Source organism: Equus quagga, chromosome 15, assembly GCF_021613505.1.
Source record: "Equus quagga isolate Etosha38 chromosome 15, UCLA_HA_Equagga_1.0, whole genome shotgun sequence".
NCBI classification, from domain to species: Eukaryota; Metazoa; Chordata; class Mammalia; order Perissodactyla; family Equidae; genus Equus; species Equus quagga.
The window spans coordinates 64582376-64603584 of NC_060281.1; the positions used below are offsets into that span (position 1 = coordinate 64582376).

The 21209-nt window shown below is 55.9% G+C and overlaps 1 protein-coding gene across 4 annotated transcripts in view; it reads right to left on the bottom strand.

Annotated features, from left to right (window-relative positions):
• Positions 1-15254: 15254 nt before the first annotated feature.
• The window catches only part of SFSWAP (splicing factor SWAP), a 79254-nt gene continuing 73299 nt past the window's right edge, over positions 15255-21209 (bottom strand). For 3 of the 4 annotated variants that reach the window (XM_046639365.1, XM_046639364.1, XM_046639367.1), the window contains 3 exons: positions 17594-17758; positions 16014-16086; positions 15255-15633 (listed from right to left, as the gene is read on the bottom strand). In XM_046639365.1, coding sequence (XP_046495321.1) covers positions 15568-15633; positions 16014-16086; positions 17594-17758 — 304 coding nt within the window. In that variant the 3' untranslated portion in view covers positions 15255-15567. Of the gene's footprint in view, positions 15634-16013; positions 16087-17593; positions 17759-21209 lie in introns of those variants that run through there. The other variant, XM_046639366.1, reaches the window with a different exon arrangement.

Genomic DNA, 21209 nt, shown 5'->3' on the forward strand with positions numbered 1-21209 from the left:
GGGGGGGCGGGACGGGGGGGTGGGGTGAAATGGTGGGAGGGGCGAGGAGGGGGGTGGGGTGAGAGCTTGGGAAGGGCGGGGTGGGGGGTGGGGGGTCGGGGGGACTGGGGTGGGGATGGCAGAGGCGGCGCCAGCGGCTGGAGGGGGCTGACTGTGAGAGAGCCTGGGGCGCCGTCGGGAGCACGAGTCTCCGGTGGATGTAGGCGCAGTTGGGGTCAGCGAGGGCTGAGGGTCTGTGGTCACCGCGGGTTTGGGCCGCTGACGTTTGTTGGGAGGGGAGTGTGTGGGGCGCATGCTCAGCGCGTCCCATGTGTAACCCCGGTCACTTCTCCCACCGTTGGATGAGATGGAAACTGTTATTCCCATTTGTCACAGGAGGAAAGCGAGGTCCAGAGAGCCGAAGGATCTTGGGCAGGGCGTGGGGGCTGGAGTTCAAATTAAACGTCCTCACAGCTTGTATTGGGTTTCTCACCCCCTCCCAGCCACCTAGTCACCACTGGTGCTGTCGGGATTGAGGTCCCCTTCTGCAGACAGGAAAACTGAGGCCCAGGCACTTCCGCTGGACCCACGGCCCCAGTCCCAGGGGAGTGGTGGCTCCTCTTCCCGCTGCGGGCTGGGTCCAGGCGCAGCCCCCTGGCTGTCCTGTGGGGCTGTGGTCGTGCCGTCCTCTCCGTTGCTCTTGGAGCGTTGGGGGGGGGGCCCTCTGAGCGTGGAGATTCTGCGCTTGCTTCAGAAGACCGTTATACTGGCTGGTTGAGATCAGTGCAGTGGGGCACGCTGGTGTACACGACCCTGTGTACGTCCCAGAATTTTACTCAGGTGCATCGGGACAACTTGGTTCCCAGTGGCAGACACCCAGCTCAAACTGGCGCTAGTCAAGGCAAGGGGATTTATGGGCTTGTTAAACTGGGACATCCCAGAACACAGTGACGTCAGGCAAGGCTGGATCAAGTCGAACAAGGACGCAATCAGAACACGGTGTCTCTCTCCATCTCTGTGTTGGCTTCATCCTCAGGCAAGATTTCTCCAAATGGCAGCAAAGACAGAGCAGGGCAGTTACACCTGACATCCTTCCAGCTTAGCAAGCCCAGCCACAGACAGATTCTTTTTCAAGCCACAGTCCCAGGGCCGTCTTTCACTGGATGATGGGGATCATGTATCCATCCCTGAACCAACCATGTGGCCAGGGGATGGAAGTGAGCCAAACTGCCTGCGCTGACAGCAGGAACGAAGGAGTTTTCTAAAGAAAATAAGGGGCGCTGAAGTCAGAGTAAGGGAGAGTGGGTGGCAGGCAGGGCTGGATCAAGGGGCTCAGAAGAGATGCTGGTGTAGTTGACCCTACGGTGTAACAGAGTTCTTCCTTCATTTGAGGACTTTGAGAGGGGACTCTGGCTGAGGGGCTGAGGAGGCCTTGTGGAGGGACTAGTATGGAAGGGCAGTGAAGAGAGATGGCCTGTGACAGTGGCCTAGAGTCACAAACATAAGAAGGGGCCCACAAGACAGGCCGTGGGTTTCCCCAGATAGGTCCAGGTGGTGGCTGGTGAGTGGTGTGGGAACCAAGGATGCTTGGCTGGACGTCAGAGGACGTGTCACTGCATTTGGGGGCTGGGTGGCACCACAGCAGCTGTTTTCCCTTCTGACCTACCCCTGAGGTCTAGGGTTTGAACGTGCCAGAGTCCAAGCAGCCAGGGGAGGCCGTTTTTCACCCATCACATGGGCAGCGTTGAAAGCGTCGTCATGCGCTGAGGAGGGTGTGGGAAGTGGGGTCCTTGGTGCTACTGGAGGGAGTGCCCTGGGCTACAGCCTCCTGGGAGGCCACTGGGGAGCAGCTAGTGAATTTAAAAAGTGCGTTTTCTGTGGTCCAGCATCCTTGGTGTCTGCCCTGGAAAGCCACCCCGATCCCTGCGCGAGAAGGCCAGTGCAGGACGTAACAGTGAAAAAGCATCAGAAGCTGCCTGATTGTCCATCCGTGGCTGACCGGCTGACCCAGGGCCACGTGTATGGTAGGTCGTGCTGGCTGTGGGCAAGGACGCAGGTGAGGGTGGGAGCCCCCCCACCCTGTTTGCTCATCTATGATTCCTGGAGTGGGGCCATGTCCCGGGGGGAAACGGGCGCCTTTCCTAAGACCCACCAGGTGCTGTGGAAGCTGGTGGCCGCCCTGGACTGACCACACTGCGATACACCGAAAAGATGAAACACCACATTGAAGTGAGAAAGAATGTACTAGATCCGGGTGTACCCACGTACTCAGACGTGTTGTTGAGTGAAAAAATTGAGAAAAAAGCAGAAAGTGGAAAAAAACCCCACACAACAGCAATACACTGACATCTCCCACATGCACACCCACACAGACTTACGTCTTTTCCTCCGTGCCCCTTGATGCAGTCTTGCCTGCCATCCACTCTCCCTTTCTCTTCTCTCCTTTAGAAAAATCCCACTTTGTCCCTGTGAGCCCAGGGGGTTTAGTGATGCTGACCCCAGCCCCTGTTTCCATCCGCTGGCCACATGGTTGATTCGGGGATGGACACACGACTTGCATCCTCCAATGAGGGATGGCCCTGGGCTGTGGCTTGGACTATTAGAGTCTCTGCAGGTTGGGCTGGCTAAGCTGGAAGGACGTGAGCTGCAGCTTTCCCGGCCGTGTGCGCATGTGCCCATGTGCGTGTGTAAAAGCAGAGGAAAAGGTCTGGAGGAGGTATGCCAGGGCACCTGGTGCTGACCTCAGGCGAGGGGGAGGGCGGAGCAGCCCCAGGCCCGCGTCCCTTGGGAGCCCTGACCACGTCCGGGTGTGACCACTCGGTCCCCGCACACAGCGTACTCTCAGTGCTCCCCTCCCCCCACCTGCAGCTGCCGCTCTTTGTCCGCAGGGCCTCAGGCTGCGGACGTCCATCCCGGGCAGCCCTGAGCTTGGGACTAAACGGGGGGAAGATGCTCTCAGTCCTTGGATGTGACCTACACGGTCCATGGACGCCAGCCCTCACACCTCCTGCCCTTCCCAGTCGGGCTGTCCAGGGGGCTTCTCTGGGGAGAGCATCCACGTAGACCACTCTCGCCAGGATCCTCCACTTGGGGTCTGCCTAGGGGCCCCGGGCGAGGACCAGTGCCGCCAGGACGTGGTGGGGCCAAGGCCTTCGCTTCTCAGCATTGTCTTACCGTCTTCCCAGGAGCAGCTGGTCTGCTTGCGTAACTGAGAATCAATAAAAATGAGAACAAGGGAAGTGTAAGTGTGGGTGTTGGATGCAAAAGGTTGACTAGCTCAGATAGGATCCTTCTCCAAGAGGGGGGCCCCCAGGGGAGGTGGTGGGCTTAGACCAGGCCCCGGGCCTTCCCTCGAGCTGTCGTGGGGCACGGGTCGCGTGCCTGAGTCCCTGCCCTTGTGCGGCTGACACTGGGTGGGGGAGAGATGAATCGGGTATGGCCAAGTGTGGGACAATGGCCCCCAAAGACACCTGGTCCTGACCCCTGGTCCGTGAACGTGTTCCTGTATGTGGCAAGAGGGGCTTTGCAGAAGCGATTAAGTTGGAGATACTGAGGTGCGGGCTGTCCTGGATGGGCCGGGGGGACCCAGGGTCATCACAAGGGTCCCTGTAAGCGGAAGGTGGGAGCTGCGGGTCAGGGAGAAGGCCGTGTGGCGATGGGAGCAGAGGTCGGAGTGCCACAGCCGGGGGCCGAGGGGCGCAGCTGTCTCCAGGAGCTGGGAGAGGCTAGAGCAGCTTCTCCCCAGAGCCCCAGAAGGACCAGCTCTGCGCATGCCTGGCCTTCAGGCCAGCAAAAGGGATCTCCGGCTTCTAGCCTCCAGAACTGCAAGAGAATAAGTGTGTCTTGCTTGATGCCGCTAAGTTTGCAGTCATTGTTAAGACGGCTGCAGGACACTCGTAGGCCCTTCTGTCAGAGGTGCAGCGTGCAGTGAGGACGGGCAGCGGGTCGGGAGAGCCAGAGGGGATGGCAGCATTAAATGGGAGGGTCAGCCTAGCAAAGGCCTGAAGGAAGAGTGGTCCATGTGGAGAGGACAGCCAGGGCAAAGGCCCTGGGGCAGCCCCTGTGTGTTGGACAAGCAAGTCTTCTTGTAAGGACACCAGTCAGAGTGGATTAGGGTCCACCTTGATGAGCTCGTTTTACCTGAATCAGCTCCGTACCGTCTGCAAGTGCAGTCACGTGCTGAGGAGCCGGGGGCAGGACTCCAATATAGGGCTTTTGGGGGACACAAGTCAGCCCATAACAGACACCCAGATGGAGGGGAGAGGTCAGCGGGGTGAGGGCCGTGCATGGGGGGCTCGTATAGGCAGGGAGGCTGTGAGGGCTGGAGCGCGGGACTGCTGGCTTCCCCGGTCCTGCTCCGTGTGGCCGCGCAAGCTGCAACTCCTGGTCCCGGCGCTGGTCCCTCTGCTGAGCTGAGTCCCCACCTCCAGGCTGTGTCGGCGGGAGAACCCCCATCCCTCCCGCCCCGTCGCCCAACGAGCTGAGCCGCAGCCTCCAGAGAGGGCGTGACAGGAAGAGCAGCTCTGGTTCAGAAGACTTGTGCTCCCCTCTCCTATCTGAAGAGGAGGCGCTGACTGCTGGGGCTGGCTGTGAGGCGTGCAGGCTGAGTCTTGTCTTCTGTGCAGAAGGAGTCTCTGCTCCCTCACCCCCACGGTCTCTGTGCAGGAGGAACGATTTTAGGCACCTCGGAGAAACCCAGCTTGAGGGAGAAAATCAGGGGTCTGGCTTCAGGCATGGCTGACCCAAGGGCTCTGCACTCGACTCTCGTTTCCTGGGCTCCGCTTCCTCCGTTTGGCTGGATTCTCCTGGGAGGAGGTGGCCTGACTGCTCCTGGCTGACCCCATGCTCCCCACCCTTGCCCAGAAGAGGAGTCTCTTTGCTAGTTTCAGACAAGGGCTGGATTGTCTCTTTCGGCCCAGAGCCCATCCCCAGGCCAAGCGGAGGCGAGTTCTGATCGGCCAGCCTAGGTCTTGGGCGAGGGTGGGCCAGCTCCCCTCAGCACCGCGTGGGCCGAGTGGGGGAGGGCCAGCTCTCCAGAGGAAAATCGGGGTGCAGATGCCAGAAGGGGGAGTTGGGGGGACAGAGGCAAGACAGTGGAGGGCCGGCATCCCCTTCCTGGGTTGTCCAATTCCTGCGCTCCAGGCTCCAGTCTGAGGGCGCACAGATCCGATTCAGTGAATTCCCCTGGCCACCCCATGCACAGGCTCTGCAGCTGCCCCCAAGGGAGGAGGAACGGAAGCTGAAAACCTGCGTCCACACGCACACTTGTGCGTGCGTGTCCGCTGCAGCATTATTTGCAATCACTGAAAGGTGGCAACGAGCCAGATGTCCACGGGTGGATGAAGCAATAAACGAGATGGGGCGTGTCCACACAACGGAGCATTACTCAGCCCTAAAAAGGAAAGGGGTTCGGATGCGTGCTGGGTGTGGAGGACCCTTGAAAACGCTGTGCTAAGTGGAAAAACTGGACACAAAGGCCGCATAGTGGACGATTCCATTTACAGGAAACATCCAGAACAGGCACATGCAGAGACACTGAGTGGATTGGTGGCTGCCAGGGGCTGGGGGAGGGGGATGTGGGGAGACTGGTAGTGAGAAGCTGGTTTGTTTTGGGGTGATGGGATCTTCTGGAATTCAACAGTGGTGATGGCTGCACAACTCTACACTGAAGCCCACTGAACTGTCCACTTTAAGAGGGAGACCCGTGTGGTGTGTGAGTCACAGCTTCAAAGGAGAGAAGGAACCGCAGGGCCGAGGGTCGAGGGCTTCGCCTGGGCCGCGCCCCAGTCTGTGCTTTGTGCCCTGCTCGTCCCGCCCGCCGTGCAGTGAGCAGCCACTCGCAGCGCTGGGCACGTTGTAAAGCTGAAAAAGCGCCAAGTCAGTGTGTCACCCAACCTGAGCCGTGCCGCGGTCTCACGTGGCCCTGAGAAGGCAAACCGGGGCATGCTGCTTCATCACTTACGGCTTTTGTTGCCAACGTCTTGGCAGAGCTTTTCTGGGCCTAGCAAGACACAGATCTCCATTACGGTCTCTAGCAAATGGACAATGAAGGACCTGCCTCGGGAAAATGCACTGGGGAGGCGCTCGGAAAACTTCCCGCGCAGTCGGGGCTGTGAAGTCCCCCATGCGGCTGTGGGATCTGTGCTCAGCCAGGTGACGTCCTCATGCGGGGCAGCCTGGGGACGCGATCTACTCTGTCTTAAAAAGTTCGTGGAGGGGCTGGCCCCGTGGCTGAGTGGTTAAGTTCGCGCGCTCTGCTGCAGGCGGCCCAGTGTTTCGTTGGTTCGAGTCCTGGGCGCGGACATGGCACTGCTCATCAAACCACGCTGAGGCAGCGTCCCACATGCCACAACTAGAAGGACCCACAATGAAGAATATACAACTATGTACCGGGGGGCTTTGGGGAGAAAAAGGAAAAAAATAAAATCTTAAAAAAAAAAGAAAAAGTTCGTGGAGCAGCCCAGCCGGGCTGAGTGGTCTGGTTCTCCCTCTGAGTCCAGCTCAGCTGAGGAGCTAAAGCTGTTCCTCGATGGTCTCTGGGGTTTCCCTCCAAAGCCCCTGCAGCAGGGTGGCTGGTGTCCCTCCAAAGTCACGTCCACCCAGAACCTGAGCGTGTGAGCTGGTTTGGAAAAGGCTTGTTGCACATGGAGTTAAAGGTAAGGATCTCAAGGGGCCGGCCCGGTGGTGCAACAGTTAAGTTTGCACGTTCCACTGCAGCGGCCAGGGGTTCGCCGGTTCGGATCCCGGGTGTGGACATGGCACTGCTTGGCAAGCCATGCTGTGGTAGGCGTCCCACATATAAAGTAGAGGAAGATGGGCACAGATGTTAGCTCAGGGCCAGTCTTCCTCAGCAAAAAGAGGAGGATTGGCAGCAGATGTTAGCTGGGCTAATCTTCCTCAAAAAAAAAAAAAAGTTAAGGATCTCGAGATAAGGCCATCCTGGATTAGGGAGGGCCCTCAATCCAGTGACAAATGTCCTTACAAGAAGAGATGAGGAGGGAGAAGAGACAGAGAGAGGTGGAGGTGATGTGGTGATGAGACAGGGACGGGAACGATGCAGCCACAAGCCAGGAGGGCCCAGGAGCTGGAGAGGCGAGAACAGACTCTCCCTCAGAGCCTCCATGGGGACCCAGCCCTGGACGCCCGCACCTCGGACTTCTGCCTCCAGAGCCGAGAGGATCAACTCCGACTATTTTCAGCCCAGTGATGGTGGTTTGGGACGCCGTCCAGGACACTGCCTGTCTCTCTGTGCCCACCTGCCTTCCTTCAGGCCGTTCCCTAAGCCAGAGCCAGGACGACTTTCCCCACACGTGAAGGGATGGTGTTGCCTGCCTCACACCCATCAGTGGCTTCCAGCTGCGCTTGGAGGACAAATCCCAGCTCCTCCCCCGGCCTGTGGGTCCTGCCCCCGGCCCTGCCCAGTCCCCTCATCCCCACTGGCTCCCCAGTCCAGCCGGAGCCCCTGACCCGCCTCCTCTCCCTCTGTCACTCCAGGCACATTCCTGCCTCAGGACCCTTATGCCGGCTCCTCCCAGCCCCCACAGCCCCGTAGCTCCCTCTGGACCGTATTACTCCCCACAGGTCTCTGCCCATGTCTCTTGTTGGAGGCGTCTCCTTGCTCCACCCTCTCTGCACAGCATCCTTGCTCTCACCCCGCCCCAGCCTTGTTCACTGCCTGCCATCTGGTGTGTCCTCGTCTGTTCGCTCTCATGTCCCTCAGGGCCGGGGTGCTTTGCTGTCCTGCTCATGCTGTCTCCCCAGCAGCACCTTGGTGGTCTCGAGGGGAGGCTGACCCAGTCCCCTTCAGGGCGGCAAGGGGACGAGAGGGCACCCGGCAGGCATCCCCTGATCTCCCAGCCCCTCAGCATCCCTGCTCCATCCCTCTAGTGTTGGGGGCCCCCAGCGACTGGCTCTGGGTGGCTCCCCTCACCCTGCACATGTCCTCCCGGGCTGACCGTCATCATGCTGGACGCTCTGGTTGCCTGATGCTGGAGCTCTGGCCTATCTGACTCCTGCAGCTGCGCCTCCTCACCAGACATCCCGCGGGTGAGCTGCAGGCCCGCACACCACCCCTCCCCCCCCAACCCATGGCCGCCCTCCCTGACTCCACGGCAGGCGTGCCATCAACCCTGCAGCCCCAGCCAGGGGCCCCGGCGTTGTGATTATCTTTGTAGAACAGCTTTATGTGTCTTTATCCCAGAGGTGCTCATTCGGAACAAGTTTGTTATGAATAATGAGAAAAGAAAATAAATCTCTCCATCTTGACTTTACTAAAGTCAACAAATATTTCCTTAGTAAATTTTCAATTCCCAAGTTTCATCTGTTTTTTGTGAAGGAAATAATCTCCCATCAACTCACACAACGTGTCGGAAGACGAGCTTTGGGGCATCGCGGGAAGCCTTGTGGCTGGGTGGCGGGCTTGGCAGTGGGGAGACAGCGCCCATGATGCTGCATGACCCTGTCTTACCTGCAGGACTGAGGCTGCCAGCACCGAGCAGAGCGCCACTCCCATCTGTTCTCCACTGGCCTCTCAGGTCCAGGGCTCGGCGAGGTTAGCAGGCTCCCGCGCACTCATCCTACGAGCTGGTGGCACACATTCAAACAGGCGCTCCTGGGTCTCAGCTTTAGAAGGCAAAGTTTCCTTTTTCTTTCTCTTTTTAAATAAACTTTAAAATTTAGGACAGTTTTGGGGCTGGCCTGGTGGTGCAGCAGTCAAGTTCACACGTTCTGCTTCAGCGGCCCGGGGTTCACGGGTTTGGATTCCGGGTGCAGACGTGGCACCGCTTGGCAAGCCATGCGGTGGTAGGCGTCCCACATATAAAGTAGAGGAAGATGGGCATGGATGTTACCTCAGGGCCAGTCTTCCTCAGCAAAAAGAGGAGGGTTGGCAGCAGATGTTAGCTCAGGGCTAATCTTCCTCAAAATAAAATAAAGTTTAGGACAGTTTTGCATTTACAGGAAAATTGCAAAGATAGTACAGGAAGTTCCCATATGCTTCATACCCACTGTCCTCTCTTATGAACATCTCACATGACCCAGGCACATTTGTCACCATTAGTGAACCAAAATTGATACGTTATTATCAAGTAAAGTCCATGCTTTATCAGACTTCCTCAGTTTCCCCTAACATCCTTTTTCTGTCCCAGGATCCCATCCAGGGACCACGTTGCGTTCAGTTGTTGTGTCTTGCTCGGCTCCTCTGGGCTGTGATGGTTCCTCTGACTTGCCTTGTTTCTGATGACCTGCACAGCTGTGGGGACTCTGGCCAGGTGTTGGCAGGATGTCCCTCCATTGGGATCTGTCTGGTGTTTCTCTCATGATCAGTGTGGGGTGGTGGGTGAACAGAGTCCTCGCCACCCTCCCCAGGGTGTCTACAGTCAACACGACTCATCAGTGTTGGTGTTGACCTTGATCACCAGCCGCGGCGTGCTGGTCGGGTCCTCCTCTGGACAGCTGCTGTCCCCACGCTGTCCTCTTTAGGAGGCAGCCACACAGTCGCGTGTGTGTCTCCACGGCTCCATGGGCTTGAGGGCGGAGGAAGCACAGACCTTCTTGGGCACTCTTCTGTGCGGGAGCCTGTCTCTCCCTGTGTGTGCTGTTGACGTGGTCATTTATACCGTGTGGGCTCATGGATATTTGTTTTATACTCTGGGTTACAGCCCAACACGACATTGCTGGTTGATGGCTCCATGTTCCAGCTTTGGCCACGGGGACTCTCACTTGGCTCCTGGGGGCCTTCCCGACGGCCCCTCAGTGTGGGGTTTTGCTGTTTGGTTTTGGCGCACTTCCTTCCCTCCCGGCTCTGTGAGATGCTCCCGGCTCACCTGGAACCAGCCGTTCCTCCGAGGATCCCTGGTTCCTTCTGTTGGAGAGTGGACGAGAAACCAGATCTGGGTGCTGGTGTGCTGGCTGCTGCTGCGGCCTCACTGGCCAGCCGGAAACGTGTGTGTGTGCCCCCCTGGGAGAGCTACACACCCTTAAGTGTTTCTGTAGCTACATTCAGCTAAAGGCGAGCGCAGACTGAAGTGCCCAACTCTAACCATCACCGTGCGGATCATTCAGCTTCTCCCCTTGCAGATCTGGGAGCCAGGAGGCACTTTTGGCTCCTCTCTGTCTGTCTCCCTCTCTCTCTGTCATCGATCACAGAGCCCCAGAAGTCAACCTCCTAACCTCCTCTGGGACACGCCCCTGCTCTGCGTCCCCCTCCACCCGGTCCACCAATGTTCCCAGAGGAGACTGTGCTGTGGGGGCTCCCCACCTCCAGTCCTCCTTACCCTCCCCGCCAGCAGCTTTCTGAGGCACAAGTGTGAGAATTTCGTCATCATCTGGCACACGAGCTGAGCCCCGCCCCCTGCAAAGTTGCCTTTCTCAGGAAGCTGACGTGATCCGGTTTCATGCTGGGCTGGAGAGACAGACGCTGGCTATCTGAAGTTAGTTTCTGTTTTTGCATGTTTTTGCCAGCTGGGGGGACCTGTCTCACCAAGGCATTGGGCCTTTTCCACGTTAAAAAGGGCACAACCCAGCCTGGAGTCCACTGCGGTCAGACCACCCAGCGCACGTCTGTCCGGAGGAGAGCCAGGGGGCTTGCTCCTGCGGTTTGAACGTCAGAATGAATGAGAAGCCATTGGATGTGCTTTCTCAAACCCCCATTTCAACGTGTGGCTTTCCTGCTTCCCTAAGCTGCCCCCACTGAGTGATTAATAAACTTGTCATTCAGGCAACTTCCTGCAGTGGGAGTGAGTTTGGGCCGGCCCTCCACGCTGTCTGTGATGGAAAGATGGTGCCGGCCGTCCTCTCCAGCCAGCCCTGGGAATCCCGAGAAGCCGTGGAGAGCTTCCAGGTTCCTGGGTGGTAGGGTGACCATCCCAGTGCAGTCCCAGCCTGGGGCACAGAACTCAGGGGTGGACCCCGGCCCAGAGGGCAGGTGTCGTCCGTGGCCCTCGGTCTACGGAGTGGGGTGAAGGAGACTCTTGGAGGGCCGGGCAGCCTACGCACCCCGATTTTTGATTTTTGAGCAGAAGCAGCACCCCGATTTCCTTTGGGGGTTGGCCTGTCCCCGCTGGCCATGTCTGCTCTCGCCCAGGGACCCTGGCTGTGCTGCGCCCTCTGGAAGCCCCCTGCTGGCATTTGAATCCTGGAAGTCAAGAATGAGTGAGCTCTGCCGCTCATGTGCTGCATTAGCTCGGAGGTTGTAGGGTGGGCCACTCCTGCTCCGGCACCTTCTGGAGCTGCCCGGGTCCCACTCGCCTCCCTGGCCCGGTGCCCAGCATCCCACTACTCCAGGGAGCTGCCCACTGTCTCACCACGACCTACCTTTTGCCAAGTCAGCCGCTCAAGACCAGGGACCTAACAACCATGTGTACCCCTACAGGAGGGACGGGGCAGTGGCCAGGGCACCACCTGCAGACCTGATGATGCTGGCGGGGGCGGGTGAGCTGAGGAGGGCAATCTGAAGAATGTGGACTTTAGTTAGTAAAAATGGCTTCACATTGGTCCATCCTAACGCCAGATGCTAACAGCTGGGGAAACCGGGTGCCGCATGTGAGAACTTTTTCTGTCTTCATGATTTTTCTATAAATGTAAAATTGTTCTAAAAAGAAGTTTATTATAAAGAGAATAAAGAAGTTCTTTATGTACAGATACAGAAGTAGCTCCAAGGTGTAGGATAAACACACAATGAAGCAGGCACGGAGCGTACCACTTTCTTGTGTGTAAAGATGCATTGGTGGGGGGGCAGAGAAGGGAGAATGTACTTTCCTATTAGCTTGTATTTGTAGAAAAGAACTTGGGAGGAGCACAAGAAAGGAACATTTAACCGTGTGAATGAGCTAATTGAACACGAACACCCCGATGTTGCTGGCGCCGCCTGGGACCCCGATGTTGCTGGCGCCGCCTGGGACCCCGTCCTCGGGCTGCGTCCCCAGCCCTCTGCTGGCATCCCGCCTCCCTCTGCCGATCCCCGCCCCCGGCCGCTGGTTTCTTCCGGTCAGCCCTCTCCTGTGGGCCTCTCTGTTCTGGGAGAAGAGCCCTCCCCAGCAGCGCCCATCTTGTTCCGGGAATCTGGCGGAGCAGCTGGGCCCTCGGCTCTCGGTAGGTCACGGAGAGTTTAATGATCTGGACACAGGTCACATTCGAGAATGAGTAGGGCACGCCGATCTGAGCAACACACCACCCCCAGGATCCAGGGGCATCGAAGCGAAATAGCCAGCCTTGCTGAAGACAGGCGGGAACATGTTTCAGAGAACAATTTATCAGCACATTTTAAGAGCCTTAGAAATGATCCATAAAACCGCTGCAAATTCATTATAAGGAAAGAATGTTTCTAAAGGGGACAAACTCTATTTACACACGTGTTGATGGCAGCATCCTAACAGTGAGAACACAGGAAGTCGTCCAGAGTCTAAATAGAGGGTGGTCTATCCATGGGGCCCCGACCCGGGAGACAGGGCATTGTGTGCAAAGTTACCCCTGAAATCTCTCCAGTTGCCCACAAAGCACAACATCCTGGAGTCAGCGGGTGTGGACGTTGGCAGTAGTATGGAGTGGATAACATGCCATCCACAGAAACGTGCATCGTACACATCAAGAAAAGTCCCGTTTTCCAGCATTTTTAGCTGCAGGCAGTGTGAGCGTGCTGACTTCATGAGGGCACTGCAGAAGGTGCCACACCCACCCTGTGTCCATTTCCATCTGGGGAAATTAAGGTGACCGCAGACGGTGGGTCTGCAGCCAGCGCGGTGGGAGGCCTGGCCTGGGCACCTCCCCGGACCTCACCGACCCGGCAGAATTCCACGGGACGGGGCCAGACTGTGGGTCCTCCTCCGTTTCCTGTCGTGGTGACGGTGGTCACCAAAGTCTCGTGGGCCCCCAAACAAAATCCACGACATGTGTCTATCGGTGAGCTCTCGGGAGCTTGCCCTGCGAATGTCTGTGTAAAGACTGCGTTCCCTCTCGAAGCCACAAAGCTTGCCTTGCGGTACCGTGTCCCCTGCCACACTCCCAGGACGCTCCGAAGAGGGCTCCGTGAGGCCCAGAGACATCGTCCCCGGCCCGCCTGGCAGCAAGCAGAACGTCTGACCCATCAGATGGGATCCCATGGACTCCCGGAAGGAGCCCAGAGACGGCTGCCAGGTGTTCTCGTCAGTTCCTCAGGCCGCTGCTCAGGGACAGACGTGGAGAGAGGACCCGAGCCCCTGGTCAACACCCATCCTGTGGCGCTCAGTCAATGACTACCCCACTGGTGTCCGCCCTAAGTAATTGCCTCCCCATCAAGACTCTTCTTTCTGGTTCATAATCCCAGCTCCTTCACAGAGGAAACGACACGGCCAAACAACGGTGCTGCACGTCAACAGCGGGGCGTGCAGGAGCGGGGACATAACCAGCCTTGGCACGGCCAGTCTCGTCCAAAGACGCAAAACCGGGAGCCATGAGAAAAATGGAGGACTACATGAAAAAAGCAATTTTTGCATGTTAAAAAAATTAGTCAAAAGAGAAGTGACGGGGCTGGCCCCGTGGCCGAGTGGTTAAGTTCGCGCGCTCTGCTGCAGGCGGTCCAGGGTTTCGTTGGTTTGAATCCTGGGTGTGGACATGGCACTGCTCATCAAACCACGCTGAGGCAGCGTCCCACATGCCACAACTAGAAGGACCCACAACGAAGAATATACAACTATGTACTGGGGGGCTTTGGGGAGAAAATGGAAAAAAATAAAATCTTTAAAAAAAAAAAAAGTGACAAATTGGGGGGAAATTCTTTACAAAATACTCCAGAAAGGGCTGGCTTGCTGACCACGTGGAGGGTCATAAAGGACCAACAGGGACCACCAGAGAAGGACAAGCTCAGCCCACAAGAAAGAAACACAGACTTTTAAATGAGAGAAGCTGCTCGACCTTCCTCATAATTAAGACGTGAAACTAAAATGAGGGAACTCTTCCTCTTTCTGATTCAGCAAAGAAGGAACGTTTGAAATGGCCCTGCATGTGAGCTGCGGGAAAGCCACTTGCTGGTGCAGAGCCCTTTCTGGAGGGCAGCTTTTTGCTTGAAATAAAAGTGTGCGGTCCTGTGACGCAGCACTGCCATGCTGGGATTCATCCTGCAGACTCGTCGTACTGTGTGTGCCGTCTGTCACTGGGGGACCGCTGCACGAGATCATGGGGCACTCTGGTGGCAGGAGGGCAGCGTGCCCGCTCTGTGGGGAAGCTGGCAGTCCCCAGGTGCCCGGCATGCACCGCAGGCATTTGTTGAGTGGATGAGGACGGCCGTCAGAAAGGACAAGGGAGGTCCCTAGTGCTGACATGGCGCCGTCTCAGGTAAATGCGTGCACAAAGTGCAGCACGGCGTGCACAGTGGGCTACTCCTGTGTGGAGCTGCGACCATGGCTGGGTTCTGCACTCTGGGCGCGGCACCCTCAGCCCCCGCCTGCCCAGGCCCAGCTCTCGTGGCCTGACTCCCTCACCGCCTCCCTGCAAACAGTTCCCAGGGGTGTCGTGTCTTCCCAACTACCTTGAGTGGAAGGGGCTCTTTATAAGATAGAGTTTACTTTATAAGAAGGAAAACCTAGAAGTTCCATTTTTGGGTTTTGGTCAGTTGGCAGAACTGAAAACAGACTCCGACATCGACACAGAAGGGTGGTTAAGTGAGCTGTGCACAACTTTCCAAGTGCAGGGACGAAGTCATGGTTCTGAACTTCAAACCGCAGGTAAGCTGCAAGTCCTTATTTCTGGTGTTTGAAACAAGACGCGGCCCATGATCAGCACCTTATGTGCCCACCTGGGCACTGTGCATGCTGCATGCGGGACAGAGAGAAGGATGGCAGTGGCGTGAGACCCATGTGACATAGTGAACCTGGGGGGTCACACATCACTGGGCATGAGCTGAGCAGAACTCCCGTGAGACGATGGTGTCATTTTGCACCATCTACCCAGGTGAACTCTGAGGATGTCGTGGATGCTAAGGAGAGCCATCTACTCCAAGGTGCCGTGCCTAAAATGGAGGCCTGCAGGCCACCTGCCTCTCCTGCTCCGTCCCGGGCGACAGGCGGCCTGGCTCTGCGCCCCCAGTGCAGGGTGTGCCTGAGCTCCGGCGGCAGCCGGGGGCACAGGAAGCAGAGTGGCCGGAGGTGGGGGGATGCCAGACAGGCAGACCCACCCGCTGCTCACACATCACCGTTGACGCTCATGTAGGATGTGCGTCACAGTAAAATGACAGATGACAAATGGGAAAACACACTCACAAGCCAAACAAGGAAGAAACGGCCCACAGTTGCTAGCTAGAAAAGGTGTTTTCCTCTCATTTTATTTGATAATACATTTTCACAGAAACATGATATTATTTACAAATATACAGGTAAGAGACTGCTGGTCAAAAATCTTAAACTGAGAATGTCATCAAAAATTAATTTACAAAAACCACCAACTGTCCAAGGGAGTCCCCAGGGGAGAATCTGGACAGTGTTCTGTGATGGGTCTGTGCAGAAGGGGGCTTCGCAGCCCTTCTGGCTTCTGTAACCGCAGCCACCCGGAGCCCCGGGAGCAGCGCCCACCGTCGCCCACAGTCAGCGGCACGGGCCGTCCTGCCCAGCCGCCTGCGCCTCAGGAGGCACTGGTCTGCATGTTTTTGGAAGCTGCGAGCATCGCTCTTACTTTGGCCATGAGGTCCTGTACAAGGAGAGACACAGAGGATCTCTACAAGGTTCCTGTTAGGACCTGGAAACTGGACAATCTACGCGGTGAACTGACCTATGAAAATGTTGGAGGAAGACTTGGAAAAGGAGCTGTGTGGCTGTGAACACCCCCCAGGTAGGGTCCTGCTCCGAATCTCCCACTGCTGGGGCCTCAGTGCTCACGGGCTCAGGCTGGGAGGAGAAGGGGGCAGGAGGGCTGGTTCCCGGGCTCGCCCCGGGGCAGTGCCAAGACCACTGGCCCTCCAGGAGGCCGGCCCACGACCCCTGTCCTTCATCACTATTGCTGAGACAAAGGGAGGGAAGTGAAAAGTAGCCTCTTTATAAAAAAAGGGGAGAAACCCACTCCCATTTTACCTGAGTTATTTTGCTCTGCACAGAAGAAACAATCGCTGAAGAGATCTGACCGTCTTTTTCCTGAGAAACCCCCCTAATGCACACAAAGAGAGACCAGAGGCTTAAAAAATACTTAAAAATTTAGAGATATTTAAAAAAACACAGAAAGGTAGAACGAATAACATAATAAACATCCATACTTCAAACTCCCTAGAACTCAAAAAGAACGTTTTACTCTATTTGTTTCCAATATCTTTAAAAATCTTTTAAAAAGAAATCAACATTATTAAAAAAATATATATTTTATGTTAAAACACACATTTGAAATATTTTATAAAATGCAACCTAACTGAAAAAGAATATTTTCACATGAACATTATGTAAGACACATTCTAAAAAGAGATGAAGAAATGCACAGAAGCATCAGAAAGCTAGAGCCACACTCCCAGAATCGCAACATGACCACGAGCGGGTGCTCCTGGTCGGTTCTTAGGACTCTTATGTGCGTGGACACGACCCACAATTAGTCGTCGGGGTCTGCACTTCCTACGTCCTACCTTCGAAGAAGCTCCATCTTAGACTCGAATCTCTCTCAAGCGAGCTGTGGCCTGCGCTACGCACGCGCCCGCATGTCCCATTTCAGGGGCGGCCGTGCTTCATGCTGATGGAAGCACCAGCTCTACAACCGAGAGGGGACGTGACGCCCAAACGCTCCACTCCTGAGCCCCTGCCCAGGCTCTGAGTGGACAGGGGCGTGGGGGGTCTGGCCTTCTGAAATCGGAACTGTTTGGCAAATGCTTCCTGACAACCACGGGTGGCGGGTCAATGGAGAGTCAGTTACTGGCATGAGGACGCTTGCACCTGTGCTAGTGGCCAGGCTGGCCATGTGCCAACCAGTGTGGACTTTGACGTCACACACCCTATGTGGCCGGGAAGAACAGGTTGGCCCCGCTCTTAGTGGCCTGGAGTGCGTGATGTGTCAATGGGGAGTTCTGGGTGCCCATCACCTTGGCCCCCCAGTGCCTGGCCCTCCCCTCCCTTATGATCATGCTGGTCTCCGCAGCTCCCAGTGAGGACAAGCTCCCAGTGGTGACAAAGGCGCCACCATCGGGGTGGTTCGAGAACTAGCAGTTTTGAGAATGGCTTCTGTCACGCTAAAACACGATTTCCCAGCTGGTTAGACAGAGGGAAGTCCTCTCCTTGGCACCTGAGGGAGCACTTCCTCATACAGGACTCTGCGTCTCATGGAGTGGAGGCAGCCCATCTCACACCCGCTCGCGTCTCTGAGGTCGGGCCCACAGACAATCACAAAGGGCTCAGGCCATTCGGTGACTCCCTCTGCCTGATGGGAGAGCAGGGGTTAGCCCAGAGCACGGGGCAAAGGGGTGGCTTCTGGATGGCACTCCCAAGGCCTGGCCCTATTTCTGACTGTCCTTGGTGTCCACCCTCTGCTTAGAGCCCAGGTGACATGTGGACGAGGAGGCCAGGAGCAGGGGTCCCTAGGCCTGGGCCAGTGGTCTGCTGGCTTCCCCCTCTGGGCCCTTCCCCATGAGAAGCACCCCCGTGGCCCAGAAGTCAGGGTGCAGCTGGGGTGGGGTTACCTGGAGCGCTCCTGGCTGGAGCCTCGACTCTCCACGGGAGAGATGCTGGCCGAGTGGGCCGAGTGCCTGCGTGTGGCTTGCTTGCTTGGGGACGCCGACTGAGACCCCGCCTTGGCCTTGGTCCGGGACCGCGAGCGCCGCTTCTTCTTCTTCTCATGGGGGCTTCTGGAAGGACAGTGGTTTTAGGCAAGGGCACAGAGCTGCCTCTGAGGAGTTTTTGGGTAAGTGTTTCCCAAGGGACAATTTGGCGATGTCACCTTTCTATACACGTTAACTCCTTTTTAGAGCTATACACATTTATATGTTATATAAATAACATGTATATATTATACACACACACACACACACATCCCTGTGGGATTTAAAACGTGGGATCAGCACTTTATCCACATTTAAAATACCTAAGATGAGCAACCAAGTGCTGTTTATACTCTTGTTCACTTACGCTAACTCAATGAGATTTCCAACAAGAAACGGAAATTAAAAGCATGTCGTGCCTGGGCAAAAGCTCAGCGTTTCCCTCCGACCCATAGTTTGCAGATGTAACTACTGGGCGCACCTGTGTGTCCACCAGGGAGGCCCTCGCCGCGCCCGGCGCTCCCACCAGACTCCTCGGTCTCACGGAGACGCTGCCTGGCCCTGCCCCGCCCGCCCTCCCACACATCGCTCGTCACCAGGGCCTGCAGGCTCCAGGTCAGGAGCGTTGCCCCGGTCCCTCCCTATCCAGACCTTCGGCCTGCACTTCACCTGAGCCTGTCCCCGCCTCTGGCCCGGACAACCTGCTTCCTCAGTTTCCCACATGTCTGACTCCGTTCCACACCCCTGCCATGTGACCCTCCTTCTCACACTCCTAACAACATTAAAAAAAACCCCTAAAACAAAACACATGTAGGTGGTAAAAGTGATGTGTGGTCCAGACAGGCGCTGAGCTGCTTCCTGCTCTCGGCCCCTTCGGGTTCCTCCTCTTTTTAAAGGTCCCCACCGCCCACCAGATGCGAGGCTGCCAGTCTGTACTCCGTGGTAACCGAGTGTCTCCTGCAGAGTCTGCATGGGCCTGTCATCACTACTCTAACTGGCCCCTGTTCTCAATCTCTCTCCTTCCGGGCTGTGTCTTGCCACAATGCACCCCAAGGACGGACCCTTGACATGAACTGCTAGGCCAGGGCAGAGGCAGCATGGAGGGCACGGCCAGACGCCCCTCCTCCACCCACACCCTTGCTGCCACAGCGCTGTCAGCACTGTCCGACTGCGGTGGGAAGATGTGCGCCCGGACCTCGCCACAGTCTGAGCCGGCACCTCTTCTGCGCCCTAAATACAGATGCTGCCGGGTCACCGTCTGCATAGCTCAGACTCCTTTTGGCTCCTTCAAGATTCTGTGTGGCTCGCAGGCCCTTCCCAACCCAGGAGACACTGCGGGGCCTGTCCACACGCCCGCTTATCCCCAAGACCAGCTCAACTGTCACCCTGGGTTTGGGTCCCAGCCCAGTCACTTACCAGGGCAGCGTGACTTCATGAGTTTCTTGGTGCCCTCTTTGTGGTCTGCAGAGTGTGGGCTCCACGCAAGGTGTATGCTCGCCACCCCTCTCCAGCACCCCCATCAGTGCTGGCCCCCAGAGGCGCCTGCGAAACACTTTGGTGTAGCCCCCCTCTGGCAGGGACGGCCCTGAGTAGCTGGCAGGGCCTTAGCATTTCAGTCCAGGGTCCTGGTGCTGTTCTTGTGCAAAGGCAGACTGTGGCACCAACGGAGCAATCTGATACTCCAGCGGGGCAAGGGACGGGCTTTCCAGCTCTGCCTTACTAACGAGAAAGAATTGGCCTGAAGTGGCGGCAGCGTGGTACCTTAAATTCAGCTGTGGGAAAGAGTCGCTGGTGAGCTGGGGCCACAGGCAGGTGGCCTGACGCACTGGCCAGGATAAAGACAAATGCTCCACTGATGGAGAGGCTGTCCTAGTGCTGGATACACAGATGTGGAAAGTGCATACAATGGGCGTATTTTCTACATTGCAAAAGTTTTGTGCAATTTTTAGGTCTATACACATAAGCTAGGATTTCAAATGAAGCAGTAAATAAATATTCTGTAGCAAGTGACATAAGTTCAAAATGATTTAGGCCCCAAATCAGCTAAGTTTCTGAGGCTTGTTTCCTACATGAATTAATTAAAGGTAGGCCAGCAATCCTTGAGTGTAAATCAGTCCAGTTTTACCACAACTTGATCTCACGTGACAAAAGTTTCTAAGCATTTGCTGATGCAACTCATTCATTCAGTCATTTAAAAAACTGAGGCGCACTTTACATCCAGCAAAACACAAAGGTCTTAAGTGCCGTTTGGTGAGTTTTGGCAAGAGCACACATGACGTCCAGGCCCCCACTGTGGTCAGGAACATCCCATCATTCCAGAAAGTTCCCTCACTGCCGCTCTCAGTCATCTGCACGCTCTTCCGCACCATGGTTGATTCCCAGCACACAAATTCAATTCCCATAAACAGAATAGTGCAGTATTAATCCTTTGTGTCTGGTTTCCTTTGCTCAGCAAAACGCTCCCGAGATTCTCCCTCAGTGTTGGCTGTCACCAATCTGTTTCCTTTTGCTGCCGAGCACTGCACTGTCTAAATCTACCATCATTCGTTTGTGCTTTCTCCTGATAACAGACATTGGGGTTGTTTCCAGTTTTCAGCAATTATGAATCAAGTTGCTTTGGGGTCAAACGTTGGACTCATAGCCAGTCAATACCTGGGACGGGCACAGCTGGGTCGCAGTTTCCCAAGCAGTCACACCATTTTACACGCCCACTGCCCAGGTCTCAGCGCCCCAGTCGCTTGCATCCTTGCCAACACTTGGTAGCGTCTGTCTTGTGTACTTTTAGCCATTTATGTCAGTGTAAAGCGGCACCTCATGTGGTTTTAATCTGCAGTTCCTTGACAGGTGGCTAATGATGCTGAGCATCTTTTCATGTGCTTATTGGCTATTTAATACATTCTCTTACAAAACGCCTGTTCAGGTCATCTGCCTCCTCTTTAATACAGTGTCTGTCTTTTTGGTGCTGGTACAGGCCTTTGTCAGAGATGCATATTGCAAATATCTCTCCCAGCCTGGGGCCAGCCTAGTCATTTTCATAACTGTGCTTTTGTGTGAAGTTTTAATTTCAATGAAGTCAATTTCATTATTTTTTTCTCTTTGTCTTCTCCAAAAAGCTGAATGGTTCTGGTTTTCACGTTTAGGTCTCTGATCCATCTTGAATTAATGTTTGTGTATGGTGTACAGATCACTTTTTTTTTTTTGAGGAAGATTAGCCCTGAGTTAACATCTGCTGCCAATCCTCCTCTTTTTGCTGAGGAAAACTGGCCCTGAGCTAACATCCATGCCCATCTTCCTCTACTTTATACGTGGGACGCCTGCCACAGCATGGCTTTTGCCAAGTGGTGCCATGTCTGCACCCAGGATCCGAACCGGCGAACCCTGGGCCACCGAGAATTGGAATGTGCAAACTTAACTGCTGCACCACTGGGCCAGCCCCCAGACGGCTTTTTTCCATTCTCACTTATTTATTTGTTGGTTTGTTTATTTATTTATTTTGAGGAAGATTAGCTCTGAGCTAACATCTGCTGCCAATCCTACT